Source organism: Prunus mume, linkage group LG7, assembly GCF_029339155.1.
Source record: "Prunus mume cultivar Tortuosa linkage group LG7, ASM2933915v1, whole genome shotgun sequence".
NCBI lineage: Eukaryota > Viridiplantae > Streptophyta > Magnoliopsida > Rosales > Rosaceae > Prunus > Prunus mume.
In genome coordinates, this window is record NC_142704.1 from 7,967,154 (window position 1) to 7,993,138 (window position 25,985).

Genomic DNA, 25,985 nt, shown 5'->3' on the forward strand with positions numbered 1-25,985 from the left:
TGTTGCTTAAATTGCACGGTAGAAGGTGTTAAGGCGATCTAATGCCCTAGTTTTCGTATCAAAGATATACCCTCCAAATGAATCAGCAAGGGTTATCCCAACCCTCCTCACGAAAACACATATAGTTGGGAGTGGTTGAAAATCCTTGCACCCAAATGGGTAGAACCACTGAAATTGGCTACACGTGCCACTCGTGCACCCATATCATCAACTTCTCCTCCAAATTTGAATTTAACTTCATATATGGCATTAGTGTATTTGCCCGAAAGGAAAGTTACCATTAAAAACAAAGATCTATCTTCTGATTTACAGTCGTTGATGCACTCTCAACCATGGGCAAGCTGGACAGAAAAGAGAGATATACAAAACAAGTCAAGTTAATCTTCCAAACAACTTCCGACCTAGAGAAAATTAATGAATCAACCAAGATCAAAGCTACACAATCTACTTTCTTAAGAATATATACATAGCAAGGTAAACATTTTATGTTAAATATATAAAGGAAAAACAGCGATGAACAAAAATTAAGAAGATGAAATCCACTGTTAAGCCATGCAGCGACCAGCGTTTGCATTTATCGGCCCTCTTTGCGCGTAGTAGTAGCTCCTTTGAAATTAATTTTTGAAATCGGTCAGTTGGATTTTCTGGGCCAAAAGTGCGGCTAGATATTTCTCGTTCTCCCCAATTCGCGCAGAGACTTCTCCATCACCCATATCTTGCGAGAGATTTCTTGATCTTGATGTCTTGGCAAGGGCTCGTCCGGCATGAAGCCATCGTCAAGGCATGATCTTGACTCGAGGTGAGCTCAGCGGCCATAATATTGGAATGATAAACTGAGGCAAAAGGAATTTAGGGTTGGTTGTGTGTATGAAATATAAGCTAAAGCGTGGAATTAATTCAATTGATCAATATGCTTTCCATTCATCCGTAAAGTCATGTATTCATATGATGACCTAATTAATCTTGATAGGAGCAGGAAACTTTTTTTAAAAAATTATTTTTATTTTAAGGAAGAATCAAGAAACTTTTATTAATATTATTTTAATCAAGGAAGAAACAGGAACCTTTTTATTGTTGACCAAATAAAACACAGAAAACTTTTTTTTTTTGGTTTGTTTTTTGTTGAGAGAAAACAGGAAACTTATAATTTTTTTTATGATAATATGTGTATGGTATTTATATGTACGACTTACTTTTCTATTTGGTTTCCCGTTTTAAAATTCCTAGTGTTACCTGTTTGTTTATTTGTTACCCTTCTAGTGATTTTTTTGGGGTTTACTGGTGAGATTGGGTTTTAGGGCCAATTGAGGAAGTCGTTTAGTTCAAAACCCTATTTAATTGACCTTCTTCTTTGATTTTAGAGATATTTAGTCAAATACCCATTCTTAGCACTAAAGCTATAAATAAACCCTGCACTATTTACTTTCTATAAACATACCAAAAAAAAACCCAAAAAATGACAGATGACCCTATTGAATTTAATTTTAATTATTAAATTACTTTGATGCCCCATTGAGTGTTTTAGGCTTTTTATGAGGTTTTTGGGTTGAGTTTGTTTTAAGAAATCAATGGTAGTTTTGTAATTTAAAAGAAATTAATAGCCTTTTTGTTATGTTGTAAATGGGCTTTGGGTGTGCTTCTAAAGTCCATTTTATATAGGTTTTTTTTTTATTTTATAATTTGGGCTCCTATATTAGGTATTATAGTGAATCTCCCTTGATTTTATTGCTTCACTCTCATTAATCAAAGGTGCTCGTGGACTTGATCTCTCTAACTCCATCGTTTTTGCTTCATTGTCTAATCAAAGGTTACCTCATCTCATGCTTTCTCAGTTATATTTTAGTTTTTCTTTTCTTTTCTTTTGAACATTGTAGTAGTATTGTTTCTATGAGTTGCGCTGTTTTTTGTTTTGTTTTGTTTTTTATTTTTATTTTTTTTACCTTAATCTTCTTTTTTAGCTCAAGGCTAAAGTGCATTGCAATGTGTACTGTGTTTGCTGGAGAAGATGCAATGTGTTTTATTAAATGTTTGTTTATTTCTATATTTTATTGCAGATTACTTTCATTGGTAAGAATTCTTTTCGGTAAAATGGATGACCAGACAGAGTTATCTAACAAGACAGAGTTATCTAACTTTGTTCGACGGTTGCATGATGAAAATAATTCAAGGCACAAGGTCATTGGTTCTAGGCTTTGTTATTACAGTTTCAAGTTTAATTTAAGTACAATTTCTCAACAATTGTACAAGGGGCATTTGCATTTATCTTTTAATCGTTGCCAGAAAGCGTGATGGATAAATGTAGTGTTCGTCAAAGTTTCTCGAGAAGATGCAAAAAAATGTGGTGTTCGTAAAAGTTTCTCGAGAAGATGCAAAAAAAGTATTTCTAAGGACTGCTGCAGCTAATTATGGTGTTGTTTTAAAGCCGTGGACTTATTTGCTCTCCCGACAAAAGCAGAACTTCTTTCGTTACTTGCCTAATAATGCATATATGAAGAACGGAATCTGAACTATATGTTATGATCACTTGAACACAATCTTAAAAATTGGACGAATCTGGTGAAGAGAAATTATGGTTATTATGGTGAGCTTAAACTACCTTTCAAGACCAATGGTGGTCTCTTACGAATTTTGGCGTGTTTCTATAAGGTACGTAGTTGGTAGATTTTGAATTATTGGTTATAGTTTTGTTTGTTTTAATTGTATTTGACATAAATTCTTCGTATTGTTTGTAGAGAGTTGATCGATGGTGTAGGTCGCATACATTCTAAGGGTTTATAGAGTTGATGGATGGTGTAGGTCGCATACATTCTAAGGGTTTATATCATGGTGAGGTGGGTTCGGAGAGTAATTATGTATTTATTGACAAATTTCTGAAGGTAATTAACGTTAAGGGAGATTTGGATGAGTTTAATACCGATGAAGACCGTGAGAATAAGAAGAAAGAAGATATTACGGACCTTTTAGGGATGTTGGACAACTGGTTCGAATCGATACTAGCGGGGGGTAAAAGAAGTTGGCGGAATGTCAACACTTCTTTGATTTTGTCAACCATGCTAAGACTTTGAATTTTGAGTGAGTTGTCTATCTCTTTTATTTTATTTGATCTTTTTATTTTTTACTTCATTTCTTATAGGATGTTCTTTTTGTCTTTTCAGATATGATAAATTTGTGAAAAAAGTGGTGGATCATCTGTTTTTGTTAAAAGCTGATGAAAGGATGCGTCTCTTTGATCATTATGAAGCTATGAGGAATGATCAAATTACTTCTCCAAGTGTCCGCTTAGCTTTGGCATTATCCGCTTTTAATAATTTCAAATCCTGGAACTCTACTTCAACCCTTAATAACATGGATAACTTTATGTTGGGTGTTTATAACCACAGAAACTCCTCCGCATCAAGAGAAAAAAAAAAAAAGAAACTCCTCCACATCAAAAAAATAAAACCCCGTGTAAATTACAGGGGGATGTGGAGGATCTTCTTAGGTACCTAAGGAATCTGAATCCTCATTATCATCAACATGGTTTGGCTGCTGGTTCTATGGAGGATGTGGATCGTGGTGTTACAACACATTTTCGTGGGTTTTTGGAGCTGCTTTACATGCATTTAGAACTATAGTGTTATTTTATTTTGTATATCAAAGATTTTATGGCGTTATTTTATTTTGTATATCAAAGATTTCATGGCATCAGTAGATTAAAGATTTGAATATTAAAACAAGCACATGCGCTACATATTTCTTTCCTGCAATTACAAAGTTAACTACTACCAATAATTTATTCCTGCAATTACAAAGTTAACTACAACAGCAAAATGAAAAATTCACGCTAAAATTTTATGAATCAGTTTTATACAACCAATATACCTTTCGAAAAATCACATTCAATGCAAACCCATATATAAAATAAGTGAAATAAAACATAGGAACTACATTTTGAAAAAGAAAAAATTACCACTCAATGGCTTTGGCAATGGTTATCAGTTCAAACAGCGTAATCAGAGCAAATTAAATCTAACAAGTAAGCCATTGGTTATCGTCTGCAGGAGACTCTGTCAGCAGAATTATCCTCCTCTCTAATCTCATTCTTCTCATGCATGGGTCATCTGTTCAATTTTCAAACAACTTGCATGAAAATATGATTCATTAAAAGATGCACTATTAAATCAATGTACAAGTTTCCTCTCAACCTACGTTTTGTTGTTGTTATAAATCAGCTCTAACCTACTGATCCTAAGTAATGATCCAAAACTAACCACTAGGGTTTTAGCTAAATAGCTACAGAATTAAGTATATTTTTTGAATCTTCTACACAAATGCCTTATGCATTTGGGGGCAAATAAATTTGTAAAGTGCCTTATGCATAGCTAGATTCCGACAACAGGGGATGCATTCTCCTTTCGTAAATACTGAATCTGACCAAGCAAGTACTTTTAACAGTCGAGTAGCTTCACAGGATTCTTTCCAACAATCTGCCTATAGACTCCTTCATCAGCTTGTTCACTTCCATCTTCCTTGGATAGCTTTTCATTCAATGCAAGAGGAGTAGCTACAGATTTACAGTCCTTGAAACCAAACTTATCCAGCAGTGTCTTTGCATACTTTTTCTGATGCAATCTGCTTGTATCACACCTAACCCCAAAAAATGGTGAAGCAAACCAAGATCAGTCATTTCATATTGCCTCATCATTTCAGTTTTAAACTCCATCATCAATTCCCTTGAGCTTCCAGTGTAGATAATATCATCTACATACAAGGAAACAATGAGAATTCCACTTTCTGCAGCCTTTACATATAGTGTAGCCTCACTAGGACTTCTTTGAAATCCTGCATTTGTGAAATAAGAGTTGATCGCATCATACCAAGCTCTTGGAGCTTGTTTAAGACCATACAAAGCCTTCTTGAGTCTGTAAACTCGATCTTCTTTGTTTTTAATCACATATCCAGGTGGTTGATCAACATATACTTCCTCATGCAGTACTCCATTCAAAAATGCTGACTTCACATCCAGCTGAAACAGCTTCCAGCCTCTCTGTGCAGCCAAAGCAATCAAGGTTCCAACTGTGTCAAGCCTAGCAACAGGTGCAAATGTCTCATTAAAGTCGATTCCAGGCTTTTGAGAGTATCCTGAGCCGTCAAGATTTAGCGTTAGTTTTATAAACCCATTTGACTCCAATTACTAGCTTATCAGATGGTCTATTAACTAACTCTCATGTATCATTCTTCTCAATCATTTCAAGTTTAGTTTCCATTGCCTTTTGCCATGCTGCATCCTTGATGGCTTCTTCAAAAGTTTTCGGCTCAACAATGCACATATTACACCTTTCATACACTTCTGCAATACTTTTATATTTCAGAGGTGTATGGTCAACATCTTGTGGACCTGAAACAAGCTCAATCTGTTCTTCTTCTAAGAACTCTGCCTGTGTCATATTTGCATCATCAGTTTCTTTCTCTTTCTCAGATAGCATCAGAAACTCTTTCTCAGATAGCATATTAGTTAGAGGAATTTCAATACTGCATTTCTTTCGTGCATTCCAATCCCAACTTGCATCTTCATTAAATACCACATCTCTTGAAATGATCACACTTCCAGTAGCAATATTATACAGCCTGTACCCTTTCTCACAGCTACCATATCCTAGAAACACACACCTTTTGCTTGTCAAATCCAGCTTCCGTCTTTGTTGATTTGGAACATGTGCATAGCACAAAGAACCAAATATTCTTAAATGCTTGATTCCTGGCTTTCTTCCACTATAAGCCTCAAATGGTGTCTTCTTGTCCAAGGCTTTAGTTGGACATCTGTTCAGGATATATACTGCTGTATTTACAGCTTCAGCCCAAAACTCAAGTGGCAAGCTCTTTTCAAACATCATGCACTTAGCCATCTCCACTATAGTCCTGTTCTTCCTCTCAGCCACACCATTCTGCTGTGGTGAGTATGCCACTGTAAGCTGCCTTTTCATTCCCATTTCATCACAGAATTTATTGAACTCATTAGAGGTGTACTTTCCTCCCCTGTCACTTCTTAACTTCTTCACCTTATATCCACTTTGCAATTCAACTATGGCTTTGAACTTCTTAAAGACATGGAAAACATCTGACTTATGCCTCAAGAAATAGACCCAGCATATCCTTGTGCAGTCATCTATGAAAGTAAGAAAATAACAGTTTCCTGTCTTTGTTGTGGTTTGCATTGGACCACAAACATCACTATGTATCAACTTAAGAGGAGTTGATGCTCTAGTAGTAGTCTCTTTTGGAAAAACTTCTCTGCATTGCTTGCCCAAAACACATCCTTCACACACTCCTTTCTTAGATGTAATTTCTGGTAAGCCAATCATCATATCCTGTTTCTGCAGTAACTGTAAACTATCCATATTTAAATGCCCCATCCTTCTATGCCATATGATAGATGACTGACATACATTTGCCTTGTAAGCAATATGCATCTCAGCCTGCAGTTTAAGTGGAAAGCTCCTATTTCCTCTCATTGGAACTTTTGCTACCAAATTTGAGTATGAACCATCATCATAAATTTCAGCCTTTTGATTTCCAAACACTAAGTGATAGCCATGCTCCATCATTTGTCCAACACTCATCAGGTTTTCCTTCAAACCAGGCGCTAGCATAACCTCTTTGATATACCTTCTGCCTTCTTTAGTTTCAACCACAATGCTTCCTTTTCCAGTCACATCTACCAACTATCCAATGCCCATTGCCACCTTTGCAGTCACAGTCTTGTCAATATCAACCAGTAAATCCTCCTTACCTATCATGTGGTTACTACATCCACTATCAAGATACCAAACATCAACACTTCCTTCCATACTAGCACTCACTTTACTAGCATAAAACATTGTTGGTGTCTTAGTTACCTGAGTAGCATAATTAACTTGCTGCACAGGTTTCTTACTATAACAATCCTTTGCAATGTGACCTAACTTATCACAATTATAGCATTTTGGTTTGCCCCTGAAACGACACTCTCCAAAGTGCAGCTTACCACAATGCTTGCAAGGATTTTTAGCTCCATCAGTGGGCTTGTTATCCCATTTTCTTCCTTTTATCTTTCCAATTTTTATGATGCTTATTGTCCTGATTTCCAGAGACCTTAGCAGATTTGGAATCAACACTCATACTAGCAAAAGCCTTTTCAGTCTTGTTCTCATGGTGTCCCTCCAATCTTTGTGCAAAACTTTTCAATGAAGCCACAACCTCTTGAACATCAATCGTATCTAGATCTCTTGAATGCTCAATAACAGAACAAATAGAGTCATAAGTTGATGGCAAACTTATTAACATTTTCTGAACAATCCTTGGTTTAGATAATTCCTCTCCATAGCTTCTCATTTGGTTTATCAAATCAAATAGTTTGGTAAGATAACCAGAAAGTGATTCATCATCTCTCATTCTAGTATATTCAAACTCTCTACGCAGACCTTGCAATTTTACACTTTTAATCTGTTTATCACCATGGAATTCCTGCATCAAGAGATCCCAAGCTCCCTTCAAAGTTTCCTCATGCGAGATTCGAGGAAAAATCTCTTCGGACACTGCCCCTTGGATCAGACCCAGAGCTTTAGTATCCCTCATGTATAACTCAGTGAGAGTCTTCCCAGCTCCACTCGATTCTTCCTTTTCTTTCTTCTTTTCTTTAGATTCGCCAGCTCCCTTCGAACATGAGCATTCCATTCCTTTCTCAACCAATTCCCAAAGCCCATCAGACTTGAAAATGGTTTTCATCCTTATGCTCCAAAACTCATAGTTCTCACCATTAAAGATTGGCGCTCTCAGCTCACCACCTCCAGATCCAGCCATATTAGACTTGACCACAAAGAAATCGTACCTTCCAGAATCAATTCGAGCTCAAGAATGGCTTAATCGGACTTCACAGATTCCACGCGCAGTTTAGACGAATGAACCTGGCTCTGAGGCCATGTTAGAATCTACAGACTGTTATCTGTGTATTTTGGATTGTTGGTTATGGAGCTCAATAGCTCAGAGAAAATGAGCTCACCAAGAATGCTCAAAGAGCTTGGAGAAGATGAAAACGAAATGGGTCTGTAAACTCATTCTCATTCACGCACAAGTTGTGCATTTCAAACAATACCGCTAGGAAAGAATATTCCTCTCTTACATCAGCTCAATCTAGCCATCCAATCTTCTACCCTATGAGATAGAGACACATGGCAGCATCAAACACTCACACTACAACTTAATGCCTTAGCCGTCCATTGAACTATAATCCAATGGCTCACAACTAAGTACACAGCTTTAAACAAGATTAATAGATTTAACTAACTATTTTAGCTAAGTACACTTATATTTCAACAGGGGTTTGGATGAGGAGATTAATCTTGGGTGGGTTTGGGGTGATGGGGTGAGGGATTGGGTGGGGGTGGCTTTGATGGTGGTTGGAAGGATGTTGCGGTTGAACTGGGGTGGGGGCTGCGGTGAAAGTGATGTTGGGTGTGTAGAGGAAGTTGGGTGGCTCAAGAATGGTTGGGATTTGGGTATGATTTGGTTTGGTGGGTTGGTTTTTGAAATGATTCTTTTGATTACTTGGTATGGTTTTATGATTTTATTTCTTGGAAGTTGATTTTCTTAGTTTGATTTGATCTATTGGGCGAAGAAACAGAAGAAGGCAGGGAGTTGGGATGGTGTCGGCTAAGGTTTAGGTGTTTAATATCTTATGTTTTAAATATTTAATCTTATTATTTAATTTTTAAATAATCTTTTGACTGGAAATTGTTGGCCTCGTCGGAATCCAGACAAAATGAGACATATATTTGTGAAAAAAAGAGTAAAGTGAGACAAAATGAGTTTCAGGGGCCAAAGTGACTCAAATACACTTCCCCATATCAAAAAATAGGCCAAAAAAAATATTGAAAAATGAGGGCAAGTGAAAATAAAGTAAAAAGAAAAAAGAAATGATATAAAAGTGAAGTAAAAAGAAATTAATGTAGGATAAGGGTAGAATAGGAAAGAGAAAGAACCAAAAAGAACAAAATTGATTAAATGATATTAAAAAACAAAAGGGAGTGTAAGTGGAGAAAAAAGGAATGGGAAAATCAGCTCCCTATATATATTAGCACCTCTTTTTTCTTCACTTAGGAGCCGTGTGAGATGAAAGTCTCATGCACGGTTTTGAATGAGAGAAAGAAATGAGGAATCCTCTTTTCGACTCTGATTCTCCCACTCCAGTTGTTGTTTTTCTTATGAGCTGGCATTGTACATATTTTTCTAGTAAGGAAAAGTTTGTGGCTGCCTTACTTATTTAATTCCTTTATGTTATGGGGCTGTACTTTTCATGTTGAATTCAACCATATTAAGTCTTTAAAAGTGTGCAATACTGCGCAGTATATGATCCATTCTGAGATTCGATCGTAGTAGGTATTCTGTGGCAGATTGGACAGCATTCAAATAGAGTTTACTTGCGAAAGATGAATTGAAGAATTGAAGATAAACTTCTTCAGAAAAAATTTATCTGACGATCAGCCCCCTTATGTTCTCTGCCTGGGTAAAGTTTGATTGGGTGCTACATAAAATGGCTCAAACGATATCAAATTTTTTAGGCTGCTATATGAAATCAATGGCTTCGTCTGAGGGTACCGATGTACCAGTGAAATCAAACAATTTCATCATTTCTCCCAAATACGGTTTTCCAATTGTTGATTATTAGTCTAATACAGTCTTCAAGTTCAACATGCATCAATCAAGTGACAACATTAGATTCATCTAATTTTTCCTGTATAGAAAGGATATATATGTATAAAGAATTTGTTCCCAGTTACTTCACCAATAAAATGTCCCAAATAAGAATTTGTTCATCTTTTCGAGGATACATATGTAAAGCCAACAAACAAAAAAGTCAACCCAATCCCAGAATCAAATCAAACACAGAGGGTAATAAGAAGTGTCCAGTTTCACTCGATTCTAGTCCTTTCTACCCATATGAAAAGCTAGCAACGACACTGAAATTCCTAGAAAATACTAGAAAATGTTATCTATCTATATATATAAAGCAAAAGGTAAAGAATGGTGAAACATTCAAAATACCAGAAAATACCCTTGATTAATTCAAACATTAAGAATTGAAATTATTAATTAAATGACGATAATATGGTAAATTCATATTTTTTTCATATTAAAAAAATTAAAATTAAAAACAAAATCAGATAATATGCCCGATTTTTATGGAACATAACTACCCATATTATAGTTTCTTAATTCTAAAAATAAAATATAAAATAAAATCAGAAAACCAGTTGACACATGTGCAAAGGGGCTAGTTAATAGAATGGAAACTTGGGCAAGGAACTTCTTTTGCGGACATCTACTAAAATTCCGCCTATTGCATGGAATACTATTTAAAACCAAAAGACCTTATAAGTATCTTCCCTAGCTAATAATGCTTTGGTTCGACAAAAAAAAAAAAAAAAAGAGCTAATAAAGCTTGGTTGGCTTGGATTAAGAAAACTACAATTGGTTAATAATGCTTCCCTAGCTAAATTGGGATGGAAAATTATTCTTCTTTTTATAAAGCAATTGTAAAACCCAATTATATTTGCGAGTCTGGATAAGCATTTTAAAATTTCAACCTATTTTATTTCAGGAAATGAGATGGATAGTTGGGAATGGCTATAATATTACATTTTGGAATTTCAATTGGGTCTTGTTAAACGAACCCTAAAATTAACTGAGTACACCCTATGATTTAAGTATATCCTAATATTTAAATTAAAATGTAAAATTAACTAAGTACATCATATTTTAACTACCAAAAATACCCATATTTTGAGAGGGAGACCTCTTCCTTCTTTAGTCTCTGTTGTAGTTGGTTTCTAACCTCTTCAATCGTGTATGCAGTTGATTTCTACCAAAAATACCCTTCATCTTTTCTGGTTAATGGTAATTTAAGCCGTGTCTTCCACTAAAGACAGACCAATGAGGGCTTCAAAGGATTTCTTTTCCTCAGTGTAATACGTACCCTGTATTCAATATATATACAGGAAACAATTTAAATTTCTATTAACATTCAGACTATTTCCTTTTCATGTGTATCTATATATATAAAGCAAAAGGGAGAATAGTGAAACATTCAAAATACCAGAAAATGTCATTGGTTAATAAAAACATTAAGAATTAAAATTAGTAATTAAATGAGAATAATATGGTAAAATTCACACTTTTTCATATTAAAAAAATTAAAATTAAAAAAATAGATAATTGATCATATTTTTATGGAACACAACTACCCATTATCATTTTTAATTCTTATTTTTTATTTATTTATAAATTTATAAAAAATGCCTCTCACGAGTGCGGAAGCGCATGCGAAGAGGCTAGTTCATTACTGAAATAAACAGAATTTTAGCTAACAAATGCTAATTAAGGCATTAGTCTAAGTGAGAAGACGGTGAAGCAAGATAGAACCAACAGAAACCACATGATCAAGATCCCAAACCTTCTAAAACCAATAACTAATATATATTGCCTGTACTGGAAACGAAATTGAACTCTACATTCATCAGTTTGTGCAGCAACAAACTGAACCATGATAATTATATGTAGCAAACAAAGATCATTAATTCAATATCCTTAACAAAAAAAAAATATAGCAATATCAACAGTGAACAAAAGATGGCAGTAAAATGCCTCAATAATATCTAATCAAAGATGTACGGATTCCCAGCTCTGCTCCTCAAGTACTCACATCACATTACAGGTTGTTTTCTACTACCTGTAATCCCACCTTCTTTTTTTTGGTTACATGTAATCCCTCCTTCCATCCGCTTTTTCTTTTTCTTTTGTTTTTAATTATTCCGCTTGCATTCTTGGGTTTTTTCTGGTTTGCTTTTTCATGATGCATTAAGGCTACTTCATGTTTGGCTTCTTCCTGCAAAACCCAATTATATTATGTGAGAAAAACTATATCCAAATGCTAATAAGAACACTTATCGACATGCAAACAATTGAGTCTCATGATTCATGGTCATTAAAGAAAGGAAAACAAAAATCAATTTCATGTAAACACATTTCTTTTACCTCATGCATCAAAGAATTCTCATCCAAAGTGGTGTCATCTTCTTGTTTTGGCTGCTTCATGCTTGCTGCACTCTTACCTTCTTTGGGTTCATAATCTCCGCACTCTCTGAGAGTCGTAATCATCGTAAACAATAAAATCCAACATACAGATTAATGTTATTGATGAAAACACGAGAAATGTGAAGAAAACTTACGGAGTAAAGCCGAGTGTAAGCATGAACCAATTACGGACATCGATTTTCACAGGAAGAACAGTTGAATGTAAGGTCTTGATCATATGTCTTGTTCCTTCTTGAACAATTTGAAATGTGGTGATACAAAGATCTTGAACCTTATCACATTCTCCGTTAGTGCCAGTCTTAAAATAAACAAAGTCTTGGTTCCCCAGATGAACCAAATAGTCGGTTACAAGTCCATCAAATTGTGATGGCGGATCTGCAATGTCAAGGCCGTTTAATTCATATAGCTGGACTAGTGAATATTCAATACCACCTTCATCATCTTCTTCAATCTCCAAGGAGTATGCTATGATTGCCTCCACCTGAAACATATGTAAGGCATAGATAGTCTTGCCAACAATCACGGCCCTCCCTCGGAAAGGAGTACAAGTGCCAATTTCCATTCGTTTCCAATTCTTTCTACCCACGTGAAAAGCAAGGACGTCAAAGTTTCCGTGCAAGTCGAACAATGTATACAAAATAACGCCAAAACCCACGGCATAACCAGCTACCCCCATAGTAAACTTATAACAAAATGGAAACGAAGGCATTTGCACCCAATCCTTCCTATCATGGTTGTATTTCCCAAAGAATAAGGCTGAACCTTGTACGAACTCCGTTTCTGCTTCAAGAAAATAAAGTGTGCCATATGCCGACACAACTGTTCCATGCTGCTTAAACTGTACGGTAGAAGGTGTTAAGCGATCTAATGCCCTAGTTTTCGTATCAAAGATATACCCTCCAAATGAATCAACGCAAGGTTTATCCCAACCCTCCTTTGAAAACACATATAGTTGGGAGCGGTCAAAAAGCCTTGCACCCAAATGGGTAGAAGCACTAAACTTGGCTACACGTGCTACTCGTGCACCCATATCATCAATTTCTCCTCCAAATTTGAGTTTAACTTCATATATGACATCAGTGTATTTGCCCCTAATGAAAGTAACCATTAAAAACAAAGATCTATCTTCCCCCTGATTTACCGTCGTTGATGCATTCTCAACCATGGGCAAGCTGGACAGAGAAGAGAGATATACAAAACAAGTCAAATTAATCTTTCCAAACAACTTCCAGACCTAGAGAGAATTAATGAACGAAGCCAAAGCTACACAATCAACATAGAAAGGTAAACATTTTATATTATATAACATATATAAAAAATCCAGAGATGCAAATGGGAAACAAAAATTAAGAAGCTGAAATCTACATAGTAAGCCATGCACTGACCCATGTTTGCGATGTCGGCCCTCTGCGGCGTAGTAGGCGAAGCTCCTTAGAAATTAATTTCTTCAAATCGATCAGTTGGATTTTCTGGGCCAAAAGTGCGGCTAGATATTTCTCGTTCTCCCCCAATTCGCGCAGAGACTTCTCCATCGCCCATATCTTGCGCAGAGATTTCTTGATCTTCGATGTCTTGGCAAGGAGCTCATCCTGGCATGAAGCCATCGTCAAGGCATGGTCTTGACCCGAGGTGAGCTCAGCGGCCATGATATTGGAATGCTAAACTGAGGCAAAAGGGAATTTAGGGTTGGTTGTGGGTATGAAATATAAGCTAAAGCGTGGAATTAGTTCAATTGATCAATATGCATTCCATTCATCCGTAAAGTCATCTATTCATATAATGACCTAATTAATCTTGATAGGAGCCGGAAATTTTTATTTTAAGGAAGAATCAGGAAACTTTTATTAATATTATTTTAATCAAGGAAGAAACAGGAACCTTTTTATTGTTGATCAAATAAAACGCAGGAATTTTTTGTTTTTATTTTGGTTGAGAGAAAACAGGAATTTTTTTATTTATATTTTTGAATATGCGTATGGTATTTATATGTAGGACTTACTTTTCTATTTGGTTTCCCGTTATAAAATTCCTAGTGTTACCTGTTTGTTTATTTCTTACCCTTTTTATGATTTTTTTGGGGTTTACTGGTGAGATTGGGTTTTAAGGCCAATTGAGGAAGTAGTTTAGTTCAAAGCCCTATATAATTGACCTTCTTCTTTGATTTTATTGCTTCACTCTCGTTAATCAAAGGTGGTGGTGGACTGGATCTGTCTTTGACACCATCGTTTTTGCTTCATTGTCCCAGATAATTAAAGGTTAGCTCATCTCATGCTTTCTCAGTTATATTTTAGTTTTTGTTTTCTTTTCTTTTGAACATTGTAGTAGTATTTTTTCTATTTGGTTAGAGTTGTGCATCTCAGTTTTCTTAGGATGTACACTGCTGGTACCTTACTCTTCTTTTAGAGCTCAATGTGTTTTTCTAAGGATACTGTTTGCAATGTGTACTATGTTTGCTGGCTAATTAAAAGTTGCTGGAGAAGCTGCAATGTGTTTTATTAAATGTTTCTTTGTTTCTATCTTTTCTTGCAGATTACTTTCCTTGCTAAGAATTCTTTTCGGTAAAATGGATTACCTGAGAGAGTTACCTGAGAGTTCGACGGTTGTTGCTTCGTGACAATAATTCACAGGACATGGTCATTGGTTCTGGGCTTTGTTATTACAGTTTCATGTTGAATAATAGAATTTCTCAAGAATTGTATGAGGGGCGTTTGTTTATATCTTCTGATCTTCACGGGGAATTGATAGATGTGGTGTTTGTAAAAGTTGCTCGACGAGAAGATGCAGAAAGAATAGTTCGAAGGACTGCCGCAGCTAATGATGGTGTTGTTTTAAAGCCGTGGAGGTATTGGTTCTCCGGAGAAAAGGAGTTTTACAACTTGCCTAAGGATGCAGAGTTGAGGAAGGGAATCTGGACTCTATGTTATGATCGTTTCGAAAACAATCTTAAAGATTGGACGAATTTGGTGAAGGGAAATGTTGGTTATAATGATAAGCTTAAACTACCTATCAAGACTGGTAATGGTTGTCGTCTTAAGGAATTTTGGCGTGATTCCATAAGGTATTTGGTTAGATTTTGTAAAAATTATTGGACATAGTTTTGTTTTAATTGTATTTGACGTAAATTCTTCGTACTGTTTTTAGGGAGTTGATTAAAGGTGTAGGTCGCATACATTCTAAGGGGTCATATCATGGTGGGTTGGGTTCGGAGAGTAATTATGTATTTATTGACAAATGTCTGAAGGTAATTAACATTAAGGGAGATTTGTATGAGCATGAATTTGAAGACGGCCGTGAGTGGCAAAAGAAAGCAGATATTACGGACCTTTTAGGGATGTTGGACAACTGGTTCGAATCGATACTAACGGGGGGCAAAAGAAGTTGGCTGGAATGTCAGCACTTCTTTGGTTTTGTCAACCGTGCTAAGAGAAAGAACTTGAAGTGAGTTGTCTATCTCTTTTATTTATTTATTTATTTTTTTCACTTCATTTCTTTCTTTCTTATAGGATATTGTTCTTTTTGTCTTTTCAGCTATGGTGAATTTGTGAAAAAAGTGGTGGGTCATCCGTTTTTGTTAGAAGCTGATGACAGGATGCGTCTCTTTGATGATTATGAAGCTATGAGGAATGATCGAACTACTGGTCCAACAGTAAAATCGGCGTTGGCAAGACCCGCTTTTGACAATTTCAAATCCTGGAACTCTACTTCAACCGTTAGTAGCATGGATAAATTTATGTCGGGTGTTTATAACCATAGAAACTCCTCCCCATCAAGAAAACAAAAGAAATTCGTCGTCATCAACATGGTTTGGCTGCTGGTTCTATGGAGGATGTGGATCGTGGTGTTACAACACATTTTCGTGGGTTTTTGGAGCTGCTTTACATGCATTTAGAACTATAGTGTTATTTTATTTTGTATATCAAAGATTTCATGGCATCAGTAGATTAAAGATTTGAATATTAAAACAAGCACATGTGCTTCATATTTCTTTCCTGCAATTACAAAGTTAACTACTACCAATAATTTATTCCTGCAATTACAAAGTTAACTACAACAGCAAAATGAAAAATTCACGCTAAAATTTTATGAATCAGTTTTATACAACCAATATACCTTTCGAAAAATCACATTCAATGCAAACCCATATATAAAATAAGTGAAATAAAACATAGGAACTACATTTTGAAAAAGAAAAAGAATTACCACTCAATGGCTTTGGCAATGGTTATCAGTTCAAACAGCGTAATCAGAGCAAATTAAATCCAACAAGTAAGCCATTGGTTATCGTCTGCAGGAGACTCTGTCAGCAGAATTATCCTCCTCTCTGATCTCATTCTTCTCATGCATGGGTCATCTGTTCAATTTTCAAACAACTTGCATGAAAATATGATTCATTAAAAAGATGCACTATTAAATCAATGTACAAGTTTCCTCTCCAACCTACGTTTTTGTTGTTGTTATAAATCAGCTCTAACCTACTGATCCCTAAGTAATGATCCAAAACTAACCACTAGGGTTTTAGCTAAATAGCTACAGAATTAAGTATATTTTTTGAATCTTCTACACAAATGCCTTATACATTTGGGGGCAAACAAATTTGTAAAGTGCCTTATGCATAGCTAGATTCCGACAACAGGGGATGCATTCTCCTTTCGTAAATACTGAATCTGACCAAGCAAGTACTTTTAACAGTCGAGTAGCTTCACACAACATATAGAGGCCTTTCAATTGTTCAGCTGATTTAGTTCTGTGCAAGAGTCATCTCAAATTAAGAACGACCCACCATCATATCTGTTGAAAAACTAATGCTCATTTGTTCTACAAAGTTCTAGAAAAGTCAAGAGCTCCCAATAAAGAATTTACATGGCGGCAAAACAAAAGGAATATGGTAGAATATTCTAGAAAAAGTGACAAGTGAATGGCTTAAGTATGGCGGTGGAAGAAATCTCCAGAGCAAGACTACAAACATGTGGTTGGGAGAAAGTGCCCAAGTCGGTGGACCAAGGCTAAGTCGGCAAACAATCATCCATAAATAGGCATGCAATCTACAACGAAATGTGGAGTGAACAAATAAACTCCCAATCTACCCAAACTAAGCCATGTCGAGGAGGCCAATAAGCCTATATAAGCAAGAAAGAAAGCCAATAAGCCAATAAGCTATGAAGAAGGCCAATTAGCCTACACCTATGTACTATTCTCCTCCAATGTAATAAAATCACTTTATTTCAACTATTGCCTATTGTCCTAAACCCTTTCACCGCATAAACCAACAATGGTATCATAGCAACCACTCACAATCACCCTACAATCTAACAAGCGGTATCAGAGCGTCACAAATGCTCATCACACACTTTCTAAAATTCCAACAATATCAAAAATTGATTAGATTAAGAGAGACATGGTGAACTTCTCATAAATAAAAGGCAACTTACTGAGAGCATCAGCCAGCTCAAGAAAAAGCTTGATAAAATGCTCACGCTTATATTTCCCACTCTCTCAGCCATGTGGATTCTCTAACTAATTTTTCTAGGACAAGCCCTGCACATCAAACAGCTTTCTAAACATCCATCCAAGAAATCTGAGTGATTTTTCATCCTAAAATAAACAGTCATGTGAAGCCACTTGGATGTGGTACATCATTATTCTAAATGACTTCACACAAGTTGATAATGAGCCAGAGGAAATTCTGTTGGAAGACCCTCTAAAATCTTTTATAAAGCATGAGCAGTATGAAGTTCAAAATCAATAAAGTACAGGTTGCTTTTTTTTTAATTTTTAAAAAACAGTATTACCACATGAGAACAAGATTTATCTGAAATAAATCAGCTTTATCAACAGTGAATCAAATTCTTTGTTCATAATAGAGCTTAAATGAACACTTCTGTCAAGATTTGCACCTAATTTTGAATCCTCTAACCAGTCAGAAAGGCTACCTGTCAACACTACTATTAACCTTGATAATGCAAGTCTATCAATCACAGGTTCCTTCACATAGATACCATAAACTTTGTCTGAGTAAATTCTATTCCAAGAAGTATCCATCACTAGTTACATCTATTTTCTAACTCAGGATCGGCCGAAACAAATAACTAGTGGGCAGCACATCCAACATTCCCCAAAGTTCAGTAGAATTCAACAGGGACAAAACTTATACTAGTTCCACAACATAATGTATGTACCCTGTATTTTTTCATCATTCCTTCAGAAACCCCATTTCTAAATATTCAATTTGCAACACCTTTTCCAAATCTTACCCTATTTTGCATCATCAAGCTTCTAAATTAGGACAAGCGTTACTGTTCCAAAGTACACATGAACACCCAGCCTTTAGTTAAAATATGCCAAGCATTACAACATCCAATCACGCTAATAGAAAGTTTCTAGCAGTCACAACAACGCTTATGAGCTCGTGTCAAAATTAAGATCTGAACAACTTACCCGCGCACTGAGCCCTCCGTTACATTAGCCTTGCCAGCCGCCAGAACAGGATCCTGTGAACCCATCATCCGATAATAGTCTCTATGAACTGAATAGGGCCTTGTATCCTATAAAAAGAAGAAATAACAAATTCAGACATTCTTGAATCATGTCAGATGATCCTCCAAAGAAACAGCAGGCAGTCATATTTATCGTTATTGGGCCTAAATTTTTGCACTGTAAATATAGATATATATATATATATATATATATATATATGCTCTATTTAACATAACTTTCAAGTACATAATTGAATTTTAAAATGAAACCCTAGTGGTTAGTTTTCTTTCCCACAAATGATTGTTCTACCTCATTGCTCAGTAAACAAAAACCCTTAATCAACTGAACCCAAAAAATATTACAATTAATAAATTGAAATTATAGCTTCGTACTACGAAAATAATACTTGAACTACGAAAAATTCGGAATTAGACATCAAATCAACCCCGATCCAGAAAAAAAGATTTTTAATGTTTGGAGAGAAACAAAAAGCCATTATTCCAGAGACCCTATATCAGAACAAAGAAATCATTTTGAGGAGAAGAAAGAAGAAAACACCCAGAGGAAATGCAAGTGAATGGCTAAAGTATCGCGGTGGAAGAAATCTCTAGAGCAAGACTACAACCACGTGGTTGGGAGAAAGTGCCCAAGTCGGTGGACCAAGGCTAAGTTGGCAAACAATCATCTATAAATAGGCATGCAATCTACAATGAAATGTGGAGTGAACAAATAAACTCCCAATCTATGCGGAAGCCAAGAGCTACCCAAACTAAGCCATGTTGAGGAGGCCAATAAGCCTATGTAAGCAAGAAAGAAGGCCAATTAGCCTACACCTATGTACTATTCTCCTCCAATGTAATAAAATCACTTTATTCTATTTGGTTTCCCGTTTCAAAATTCCTAGTGTTACCTGTTTGTTTATTTCTTACCTTTTTTATGATTTCTTTTGGGTTTGCTGGCCTTTTATTTGTTACCCTTTTTATGATTTCTCTCCCTTTATTCTTTAGGGCCAATTGAAGAAGATGTTTAGTTCAAAGCCCTATATAATTTACCTTCTTCTCTCCCTCGCTCTTTGATTTTGTGGCCTCAGTGTAAAGCCCTATACAATTTACCTTCTTCTTTGATTTTATTGCCTCACTCTCGTTAATCAAAGGTGCTGGTGGACTGGATCTCCCTTTGACTCCATCGTTTTTACTTCATTGTCCAAGATAATCAAAGGTTACCTCACGCTTTCTCAGTTATATTTTAGTTTTTCTTTTCTTTTGAACATTGTAGTAGTATTTTTTCTATTTGGCACACTGCTGTTTTTTTTTTTTTTTACCTTACTCTTCTTTTTGAGCTCAAGTGTTTTCTAAGGATACTGTTTGCAATGTGTACTTTGTTTGCTGGAGAAGATGCAATGTGTTTTATTAATATAAGTATTAACTATTTGTTCGTTTATATCTTTTCTTGCAGATTACTTTCATTGCTAAGAATTCTTTTCGGTAAAATGGATGACCAGAGAGATTTATCTGTCTTTGTTCGACGGTTGCATGGTGAAATAATTCAAAGGACAAGGTCATTGGTTCTAGGCTTTGTTATTACAGTTTCAAGTTTAATCTTACAATAATTTCTAAAGAATTGTATGAGGGGCATTTGCATTTATCTTTTGATCCTCATGGGGTACCGATAAATGCGGTGTTTGTAAAAGTTGATCAAGCAGATGCAAAAAAAATATTTCAAAGGACTTCTGCAGCTAATGATGGTATTGTTTTAAAGCCGTGGACGTATGTGTTCTCCCGACAAAAGAAGAAGTTGTTTGGCGACTTGCCTAAGAAAGCAGATTTGAAGAAGGGAATCTGGACTCTATGTTATGATCGCTTCGAACACACTCTTATATATCAAAGATTTCATGGCATCGTAGATTAAAGATTTCATATACAGAACTGAATATTAGTTTATTTTATTTTATATATCAAAGATTTCATGGCATTGTTGGAGAACAATCAATATAAAACCAAAATAACAGAATAATAAAAACCAACGAATATATTTTATATAGATATAATTGAATCAATACAACAATAATATAGATTGTAGAATACTGACTTGAATTGTAGATAGAGTCCTGCAAATTTGCAGTGTCCTTTAGAAGTATTTCTCCTCTACCTTTGTGCTTGTAGTTCGATAGAGTCTGTCCATCGAGTTAAACTATCTTAAATCTAAGCCTAAGCACGGTGGCTTGATTTACGTGAACAGTGGTATGAATTCTCTCAGGAAGAGTAAAATGTGAGAATGATGATGCAGTTCAAAGGTTTCTTTCTGGTTTGATCGTATTGTCATTATATAGAGGTCTGACACCTCTTCATCCATTATGTTAATCGCTGTTTTAATTAATTCAATTTCAGATTTTGGTTTTATCTGAAAAAACCGAATTTTCAATTAATAAAAAATAAATTATTAATTAAATCAACAGAGCCCAAGGCCCAAGGCCCATCTTTTGACAATTAATTATATATATATTTATTACACAAATATATATATAATCCAAGCTCAAACCATGTTGAGACTCAAGTTTGCCTCCACTAGGCTCATACTCTATTTAGTAATTCTAATGTGTTGGTGCTTATAAACTATGGAAGAAAACTACTCTCTTCCAATGTGGGACTACATGCAAGTGTATTTTCCTATACAAACTCTAACAATACCCCACATTTGTATAGGAAAATTATAACGTGCATATTTGAGAGAAAACTTAGATATAACACATATCAGGAGAGGTGTCTTTTGGACTTGAACCTACCTTAGTGAATACTTATCGGATTTACTGGGTGACGCAGTGAATATAAAATCTTGAACTGTTCACCTTTTGTAGTAAACCGAGACAACAAGTATCACATATGTTACATCTTAACATACCACTTATTCATACGTTTGTGTTCATTTTGGTCCTGAACAGATCCTGGATTCATAGGAGCTTTAGAGAATTTAGCCATCTCATTCTCATAAATGCGACTCCACATTTACTCCTACATAGGTAATGTTGACTATGAATAGTCTGCTCTATTCCTCTTGATGTCAAGAAATCAACATCATTAAACTTTCGTACCCTAATAGACTTCTTGCAGACAACACACTTCTTTCCATCATAGGAATGAGATTTAAGTGTGTTAGCTCTTTTGAATTATGCCTAACCAGTTACCATAGGATCTCCAATCAGCTAGGTTAGGTTTCCGTTAGGCCGATTCATTTATTGAATTGGCTTCAATCCCATTCCCCTCGATGTTACTTTGATTTGCTCTCTTGACAAGCCTTTTGTAAACGGATCCGCAAGGTTTTGTCTTGACTTTATGTAGTCAATAGAAATTATTCCATTTGAGAGCAACTGCTTGATTGTATTATGCCTTCGTCTGATATGTCTAGACTTTCCATTGTATACATTATTTTTGGCTCTTGCTTGAGCAGCCATACAATCACAATGTATACAAACAGCCGTCACAGGCTTAGGCCAAATAGGAATATCTTCCAAAAAATTTCTTAGCCACTCGGCTTCTTCACCAGCTTTATCTAAAGCTACAAATTCTGATTCCATTGTTGATCGGGCTATGCAAGTTTGTTTACTAGATTTCCAAGATATGGATGCTCCTCCTAGTGTAAAAACATATCCACTAGTGGAATTTGTTTCTAAATCATTAGAAATCCAATTGGCATCACTATATCCTTCTAGTACTGGAGGATATTTGGTATAGTGTAATCCATACTCCAAGGTGTAATTTAAATATCTCAAAACTCTAATCAATGCTTCCCAATGATCATGTCCTGGATTACTTGTATACCTACTAAGTCTACTCACGGAATAGGCTATATCAGGTCTTGTACAATTCATAATGTACATAAGACTACCAATGATTTGTGAATATTTCTTTTGTGAAATAGATTCACCTTCATTCTTCTTTAATTTGCAACTTGCATCAAAAGGTGTTACAGCATGATTATTTCCAAAATGACCAAACTTTCTAAGAACAGTTTCTACATAATGGGACTGTGTTAACATATAACCATCTGAATTTCTTTTGACTCTAATTCCAAGAATTAAATCAGCAAGACCTAAGTCTTTCATGTCAAAACTGGAGTTTAACATTTTCTTGGTAGAGTTAATTATGTCCTTGTTAGTCCCAATTATGAGCATGTCATCTACATACAGACACACTATAACACATGCGTTCTTATGTGTCTTGATATAGACACATTTATCACATTCGTTTATTTTAAAACCATGTGTCATCATAGTATGGTCAAATTTTTCATGCCATTGCTTTGGAGCTTGTTTTAGTCCATAGAGAGACTTTACAAGTTTGCAAACCTTTAGTTCTTGACCTTTTACTACAAACCCCTCAGGTTGTTCCATATATATTTCCTCATCCAACTCTCCATTTAAGAAAGCGGTTTTTACATCCATTTGATGTATTTCCATGTCATAAATTGACGCTATAGCAATCAACATCCTTATTGATGTTATTCTTGTCACAGGTGAGTATGTGTCAAAGAAATCTAAGCCTTCCTTTTGACGGTATCCTTTGGCTACCAACCGAGCCTTATACTTATCAATTGTACCATCTGCTTTTAATTTATTCTTAAAGATCCATTTGTATCCAATTGGTCTATTACCAGGTGGTATATCAACCAATTCCCATGTATGATTTTGCATAATGGATTCAACCTCACTATTGATTGCTTCTTTCCAAAATGGAGCTTCTGGACTTGATATTGCCTCTTTATATGTTTGAGGCTCAGCTTCAGCTATCATGGTCAAGAAATCTGGTCCAAAATCTTTTGGTATTCTTGTCCTTTTACTTCTTCTAGGTTCTTGATCTTGTTCATTTTCTTGAACACTAGATGAAGTAGGATTACCATCATCTATTCTAGAATTCTCATTTATTCTAGAATCATCAATAGTTCTTTTGCTATTGACATTGGACCTTCCTTGTTTATAAGGAAAAATGTCCTCAAAGAATATTACATCCACAGATTCTAGTATTGTATTCACATGTATATCAGAAACATCAGAGTGAAATACTAAAAATCTATAAGCAGCACTATTGGATGCAAATCCAATGAAGACACAATCTATAGTTTTGGGTCCAAGTTTAGTTCTCTTTGGCAAAGGAACTTGAACTTTTGCTAGGCAACCCCACACTTTGAGTGTCTTATAGGTTGGTAACCTTCCTTTCCATACTTCATATGGTGACTTGTTACTCGTTTTATGTGGAATTCGATTCAAGATTGTATTTGCAGTAAGTAAGGCTTCACCCCACATGTTATGTGGAAGCCCAGAACTATTCAGCATAGAATTTATCATGTCTTTTAATGTCCTATTTTTCCTTTCAGCAACATCGTTTTGTTGCGGTGTATAAGGAGCTGTCGTTTGATGAATTATACCATTTGTGGCACAAAATTCAGCAAATGCAGTGGATTCATATTCCCCTCCTCTATCTGATCTTAGGATTTTAATTTTTCTGTTGAGTTGATTTTCAACTTCAGCCTTATATGTCTTAAACATATCCAAGGTCTCATCTTTGCTATGTAATAAATATACATAACAGTACTTGCTGCAATCATCAATGAAAGTCACATAATATTGCTTTCCTCCACGACTTGGTGTTGATTTAAAATCACATAAATCACTATGAATTAAGCCTAGCAGTTCATTGGACCTATTATGTACAGATTTAAAACTTTTTCTGGCAAATTTAGATTCTGTACATGTTTCACATTTAATATTTTCAATAGAATCTAACTTGGGCAGCAATCCTAAATTATACATTCTATGTAAGGAACGGAAATTCACATGTCCTAATCTAGCATGCCATAATGTAGAAGAAGAATCAACCATATAAGCGAAGCCTTATTTATATTATTATTCATAGAATTGGCAGATACATTGAGTTTGAATAACCCATCAGCAAGATAACCTTTTCCCACAAACATTCCCCCCTTAGTTAGTACAACTTTGTTGGATTCGAAAACTAGTTTGAATCCTTTGTTGCTTAGAACAGGTCCAGATACCAAGTTCCTTCTTATGTCCGCACATGCAGCACATCTAGGAGGGTTAGTTCCTTTCCAGAGGTGAATTTCAGAAGTACTTTTCCCTTTCCAACAACAGCAGATGCAGAGGCATTTCCCATAAACAATTGTTCACCACCATGTATCTCTTGGTAAGTAAGAAATGCATTCTTATCACCACAGATATGGAGGGTGGCTCCAGTATCAATCAGCCACTCATTGTCATTCGAAACCATGTTGGTTTCTGACACCACTGCAGCCAAGTTTTCTTCATCACATTGGCCTGATTGTTCCTTGGCCTGTTGTAGTTTGGATTTGCAGGATTGGCAGGATTCTGATTCCTTCTATGCCTGCAGTCTTGAGCCTTATGGCCTGCTTTTCCCACAGACCAAGCATGCTCCTTTAATCTTTTTGAAGTCTTTTCCTTTTGCTCCAGGAACAAAGTTCTTCTTGTTCATTTTGGGATTGAATTTTGGTTTTGCTGAGGTTCCTTCAACTATGTTTGCCTTGGCTTCCATGTTTGAAACCACATTCTTGTTCTCACTTATTCTGTTATCCTCCTCAATCCGAAGCCTAACAATGAGATCCTCCATACTCATCTCCTTTCTCTTGTGCTTCAAATAACTCTTGAATTCTTTCCAATTTGGTGGGAGTTTTTCAATCAAGGACGCCACTTGGAAAGATTCATTGATCTTCATGCCTTCAGCAAGAATCTCATGGATAATTTTCTGGAGGTTTTCAACTTGTTTGACAACAGGTTTGGAATCTACCATCTTGAAATCCGTAAATCTGCCTACAACAAATTTCTTGATCCTGCATCTTCAGCTTTATATTTTTCTCAAGAGATTCCCAAACTTCTCTAGCCGTCTTGAATGCTGCATAGACATCATACAGACATCATCAAGTCCATTTAAGATATAGTTCCTGCACAGAAAATCAGATTGTGTCCATGCATCAATTGCGCGACAGTCTCTTTGGTTGCAGGATCCTTATTCGACACAGGGGCATCCTGTCTGAGAATGTGGATCTTCTTGCCAACGCTTTGAAGTCAGTGCCTTTGAATTTCTCAGGCTTTTCGGCATGAGAGGTCTTACTTCCTGATTGTTCCATATTACTGTCTAAAGTTTGTTGGAGAACAATCAATATAAAACCAAAATAACATAATAATAAAAACCAACGAATATATTTTATATAGATATAATTGAATCAATACAACAATAATATAGATTGTAGAATACTGACTTGAATTGTAGATAGAGTCCTGCAAATTTGCAGTGTCCTTTAGACAGTATTTCTCCTCTACCCTTGTGCTTGTAGTTCGATAGGAGTCTGTCCACCAGGATTAAACTATCTTAAATCTA

General features: G+C 35.6%; 2 protein-coding genes and 1 long non-coding RNA gene across 4 annotated transcripts; all 3 read right to left on the reverse strand.

The window, feature by feature from the left end:
* Positions 1-6,701: 6,701 nt before the first annotated feature.
* LOC148915367 (uncharacterized) lies at positions 6,702-7,818 on the reverse strand. The gene is made up of 2 exons (XM_089041896.1): positions 7,111-7,818; positions 6,702-6,875 (listed from the first exon to the last, which is right to left on the reverse strand). The coding sequence occupies exons 1-2, from the start codon at positions 7,816-7,818 to the stop codon at positions 6,702-6,704; spliced, it is 882 nt and encodes a 293-aa protein (XP_088898022.1).
* Positions 7,819-11,457: 3,639 nt separating this feature from the next.
* Positions 11,458-13,396, reverse strand: LOC148915368 (uncharacterized). The gene is made up of 3 exons (XM_089041559.1): positions 12,243-13,396; positions 12,049-12,154; positions 11,458-11,899 (listed from the first exon to the last, which is right to left on the reverse strand). Exons 1-3 carry the CDS (start codon positions 13,271-13,273, stop codon positions 11,723-11,725), a joined length of 1,314 nt encoding a protein of 437 aa, XP_088897685.1. The 5' UTR covers positions 13,274-13,396; the 3' UTR covers positions 11,458-11,722.
* A 2,771-nt stretch (positions 13,397-16,167) lies between these two features.
* Positions 16,168-18,856, reverse strand: LOC148915369 (uncharacterized). Of its 2 annotated transcripts, XR_016128543.1 has the most exons (3): positions 18,544-18,690; positions 17,538-17,643; positions 16,168-16,459 (listed from the first exon to the last, which is right to left on the reverse strand). It is a non-coding gene; the product is annotated as an uncharacterized LOC148915369 (long non-coding RNA). The 2 variants fall into 2 exon arrangements; XR_016128542.1 differs by lacking the exon at positions 17,538-17,643 and having other exon boundaries at positions 18,544-18,856.
* Positions 18,857-25,985: the final 7,129 nt, after the last annotated feature.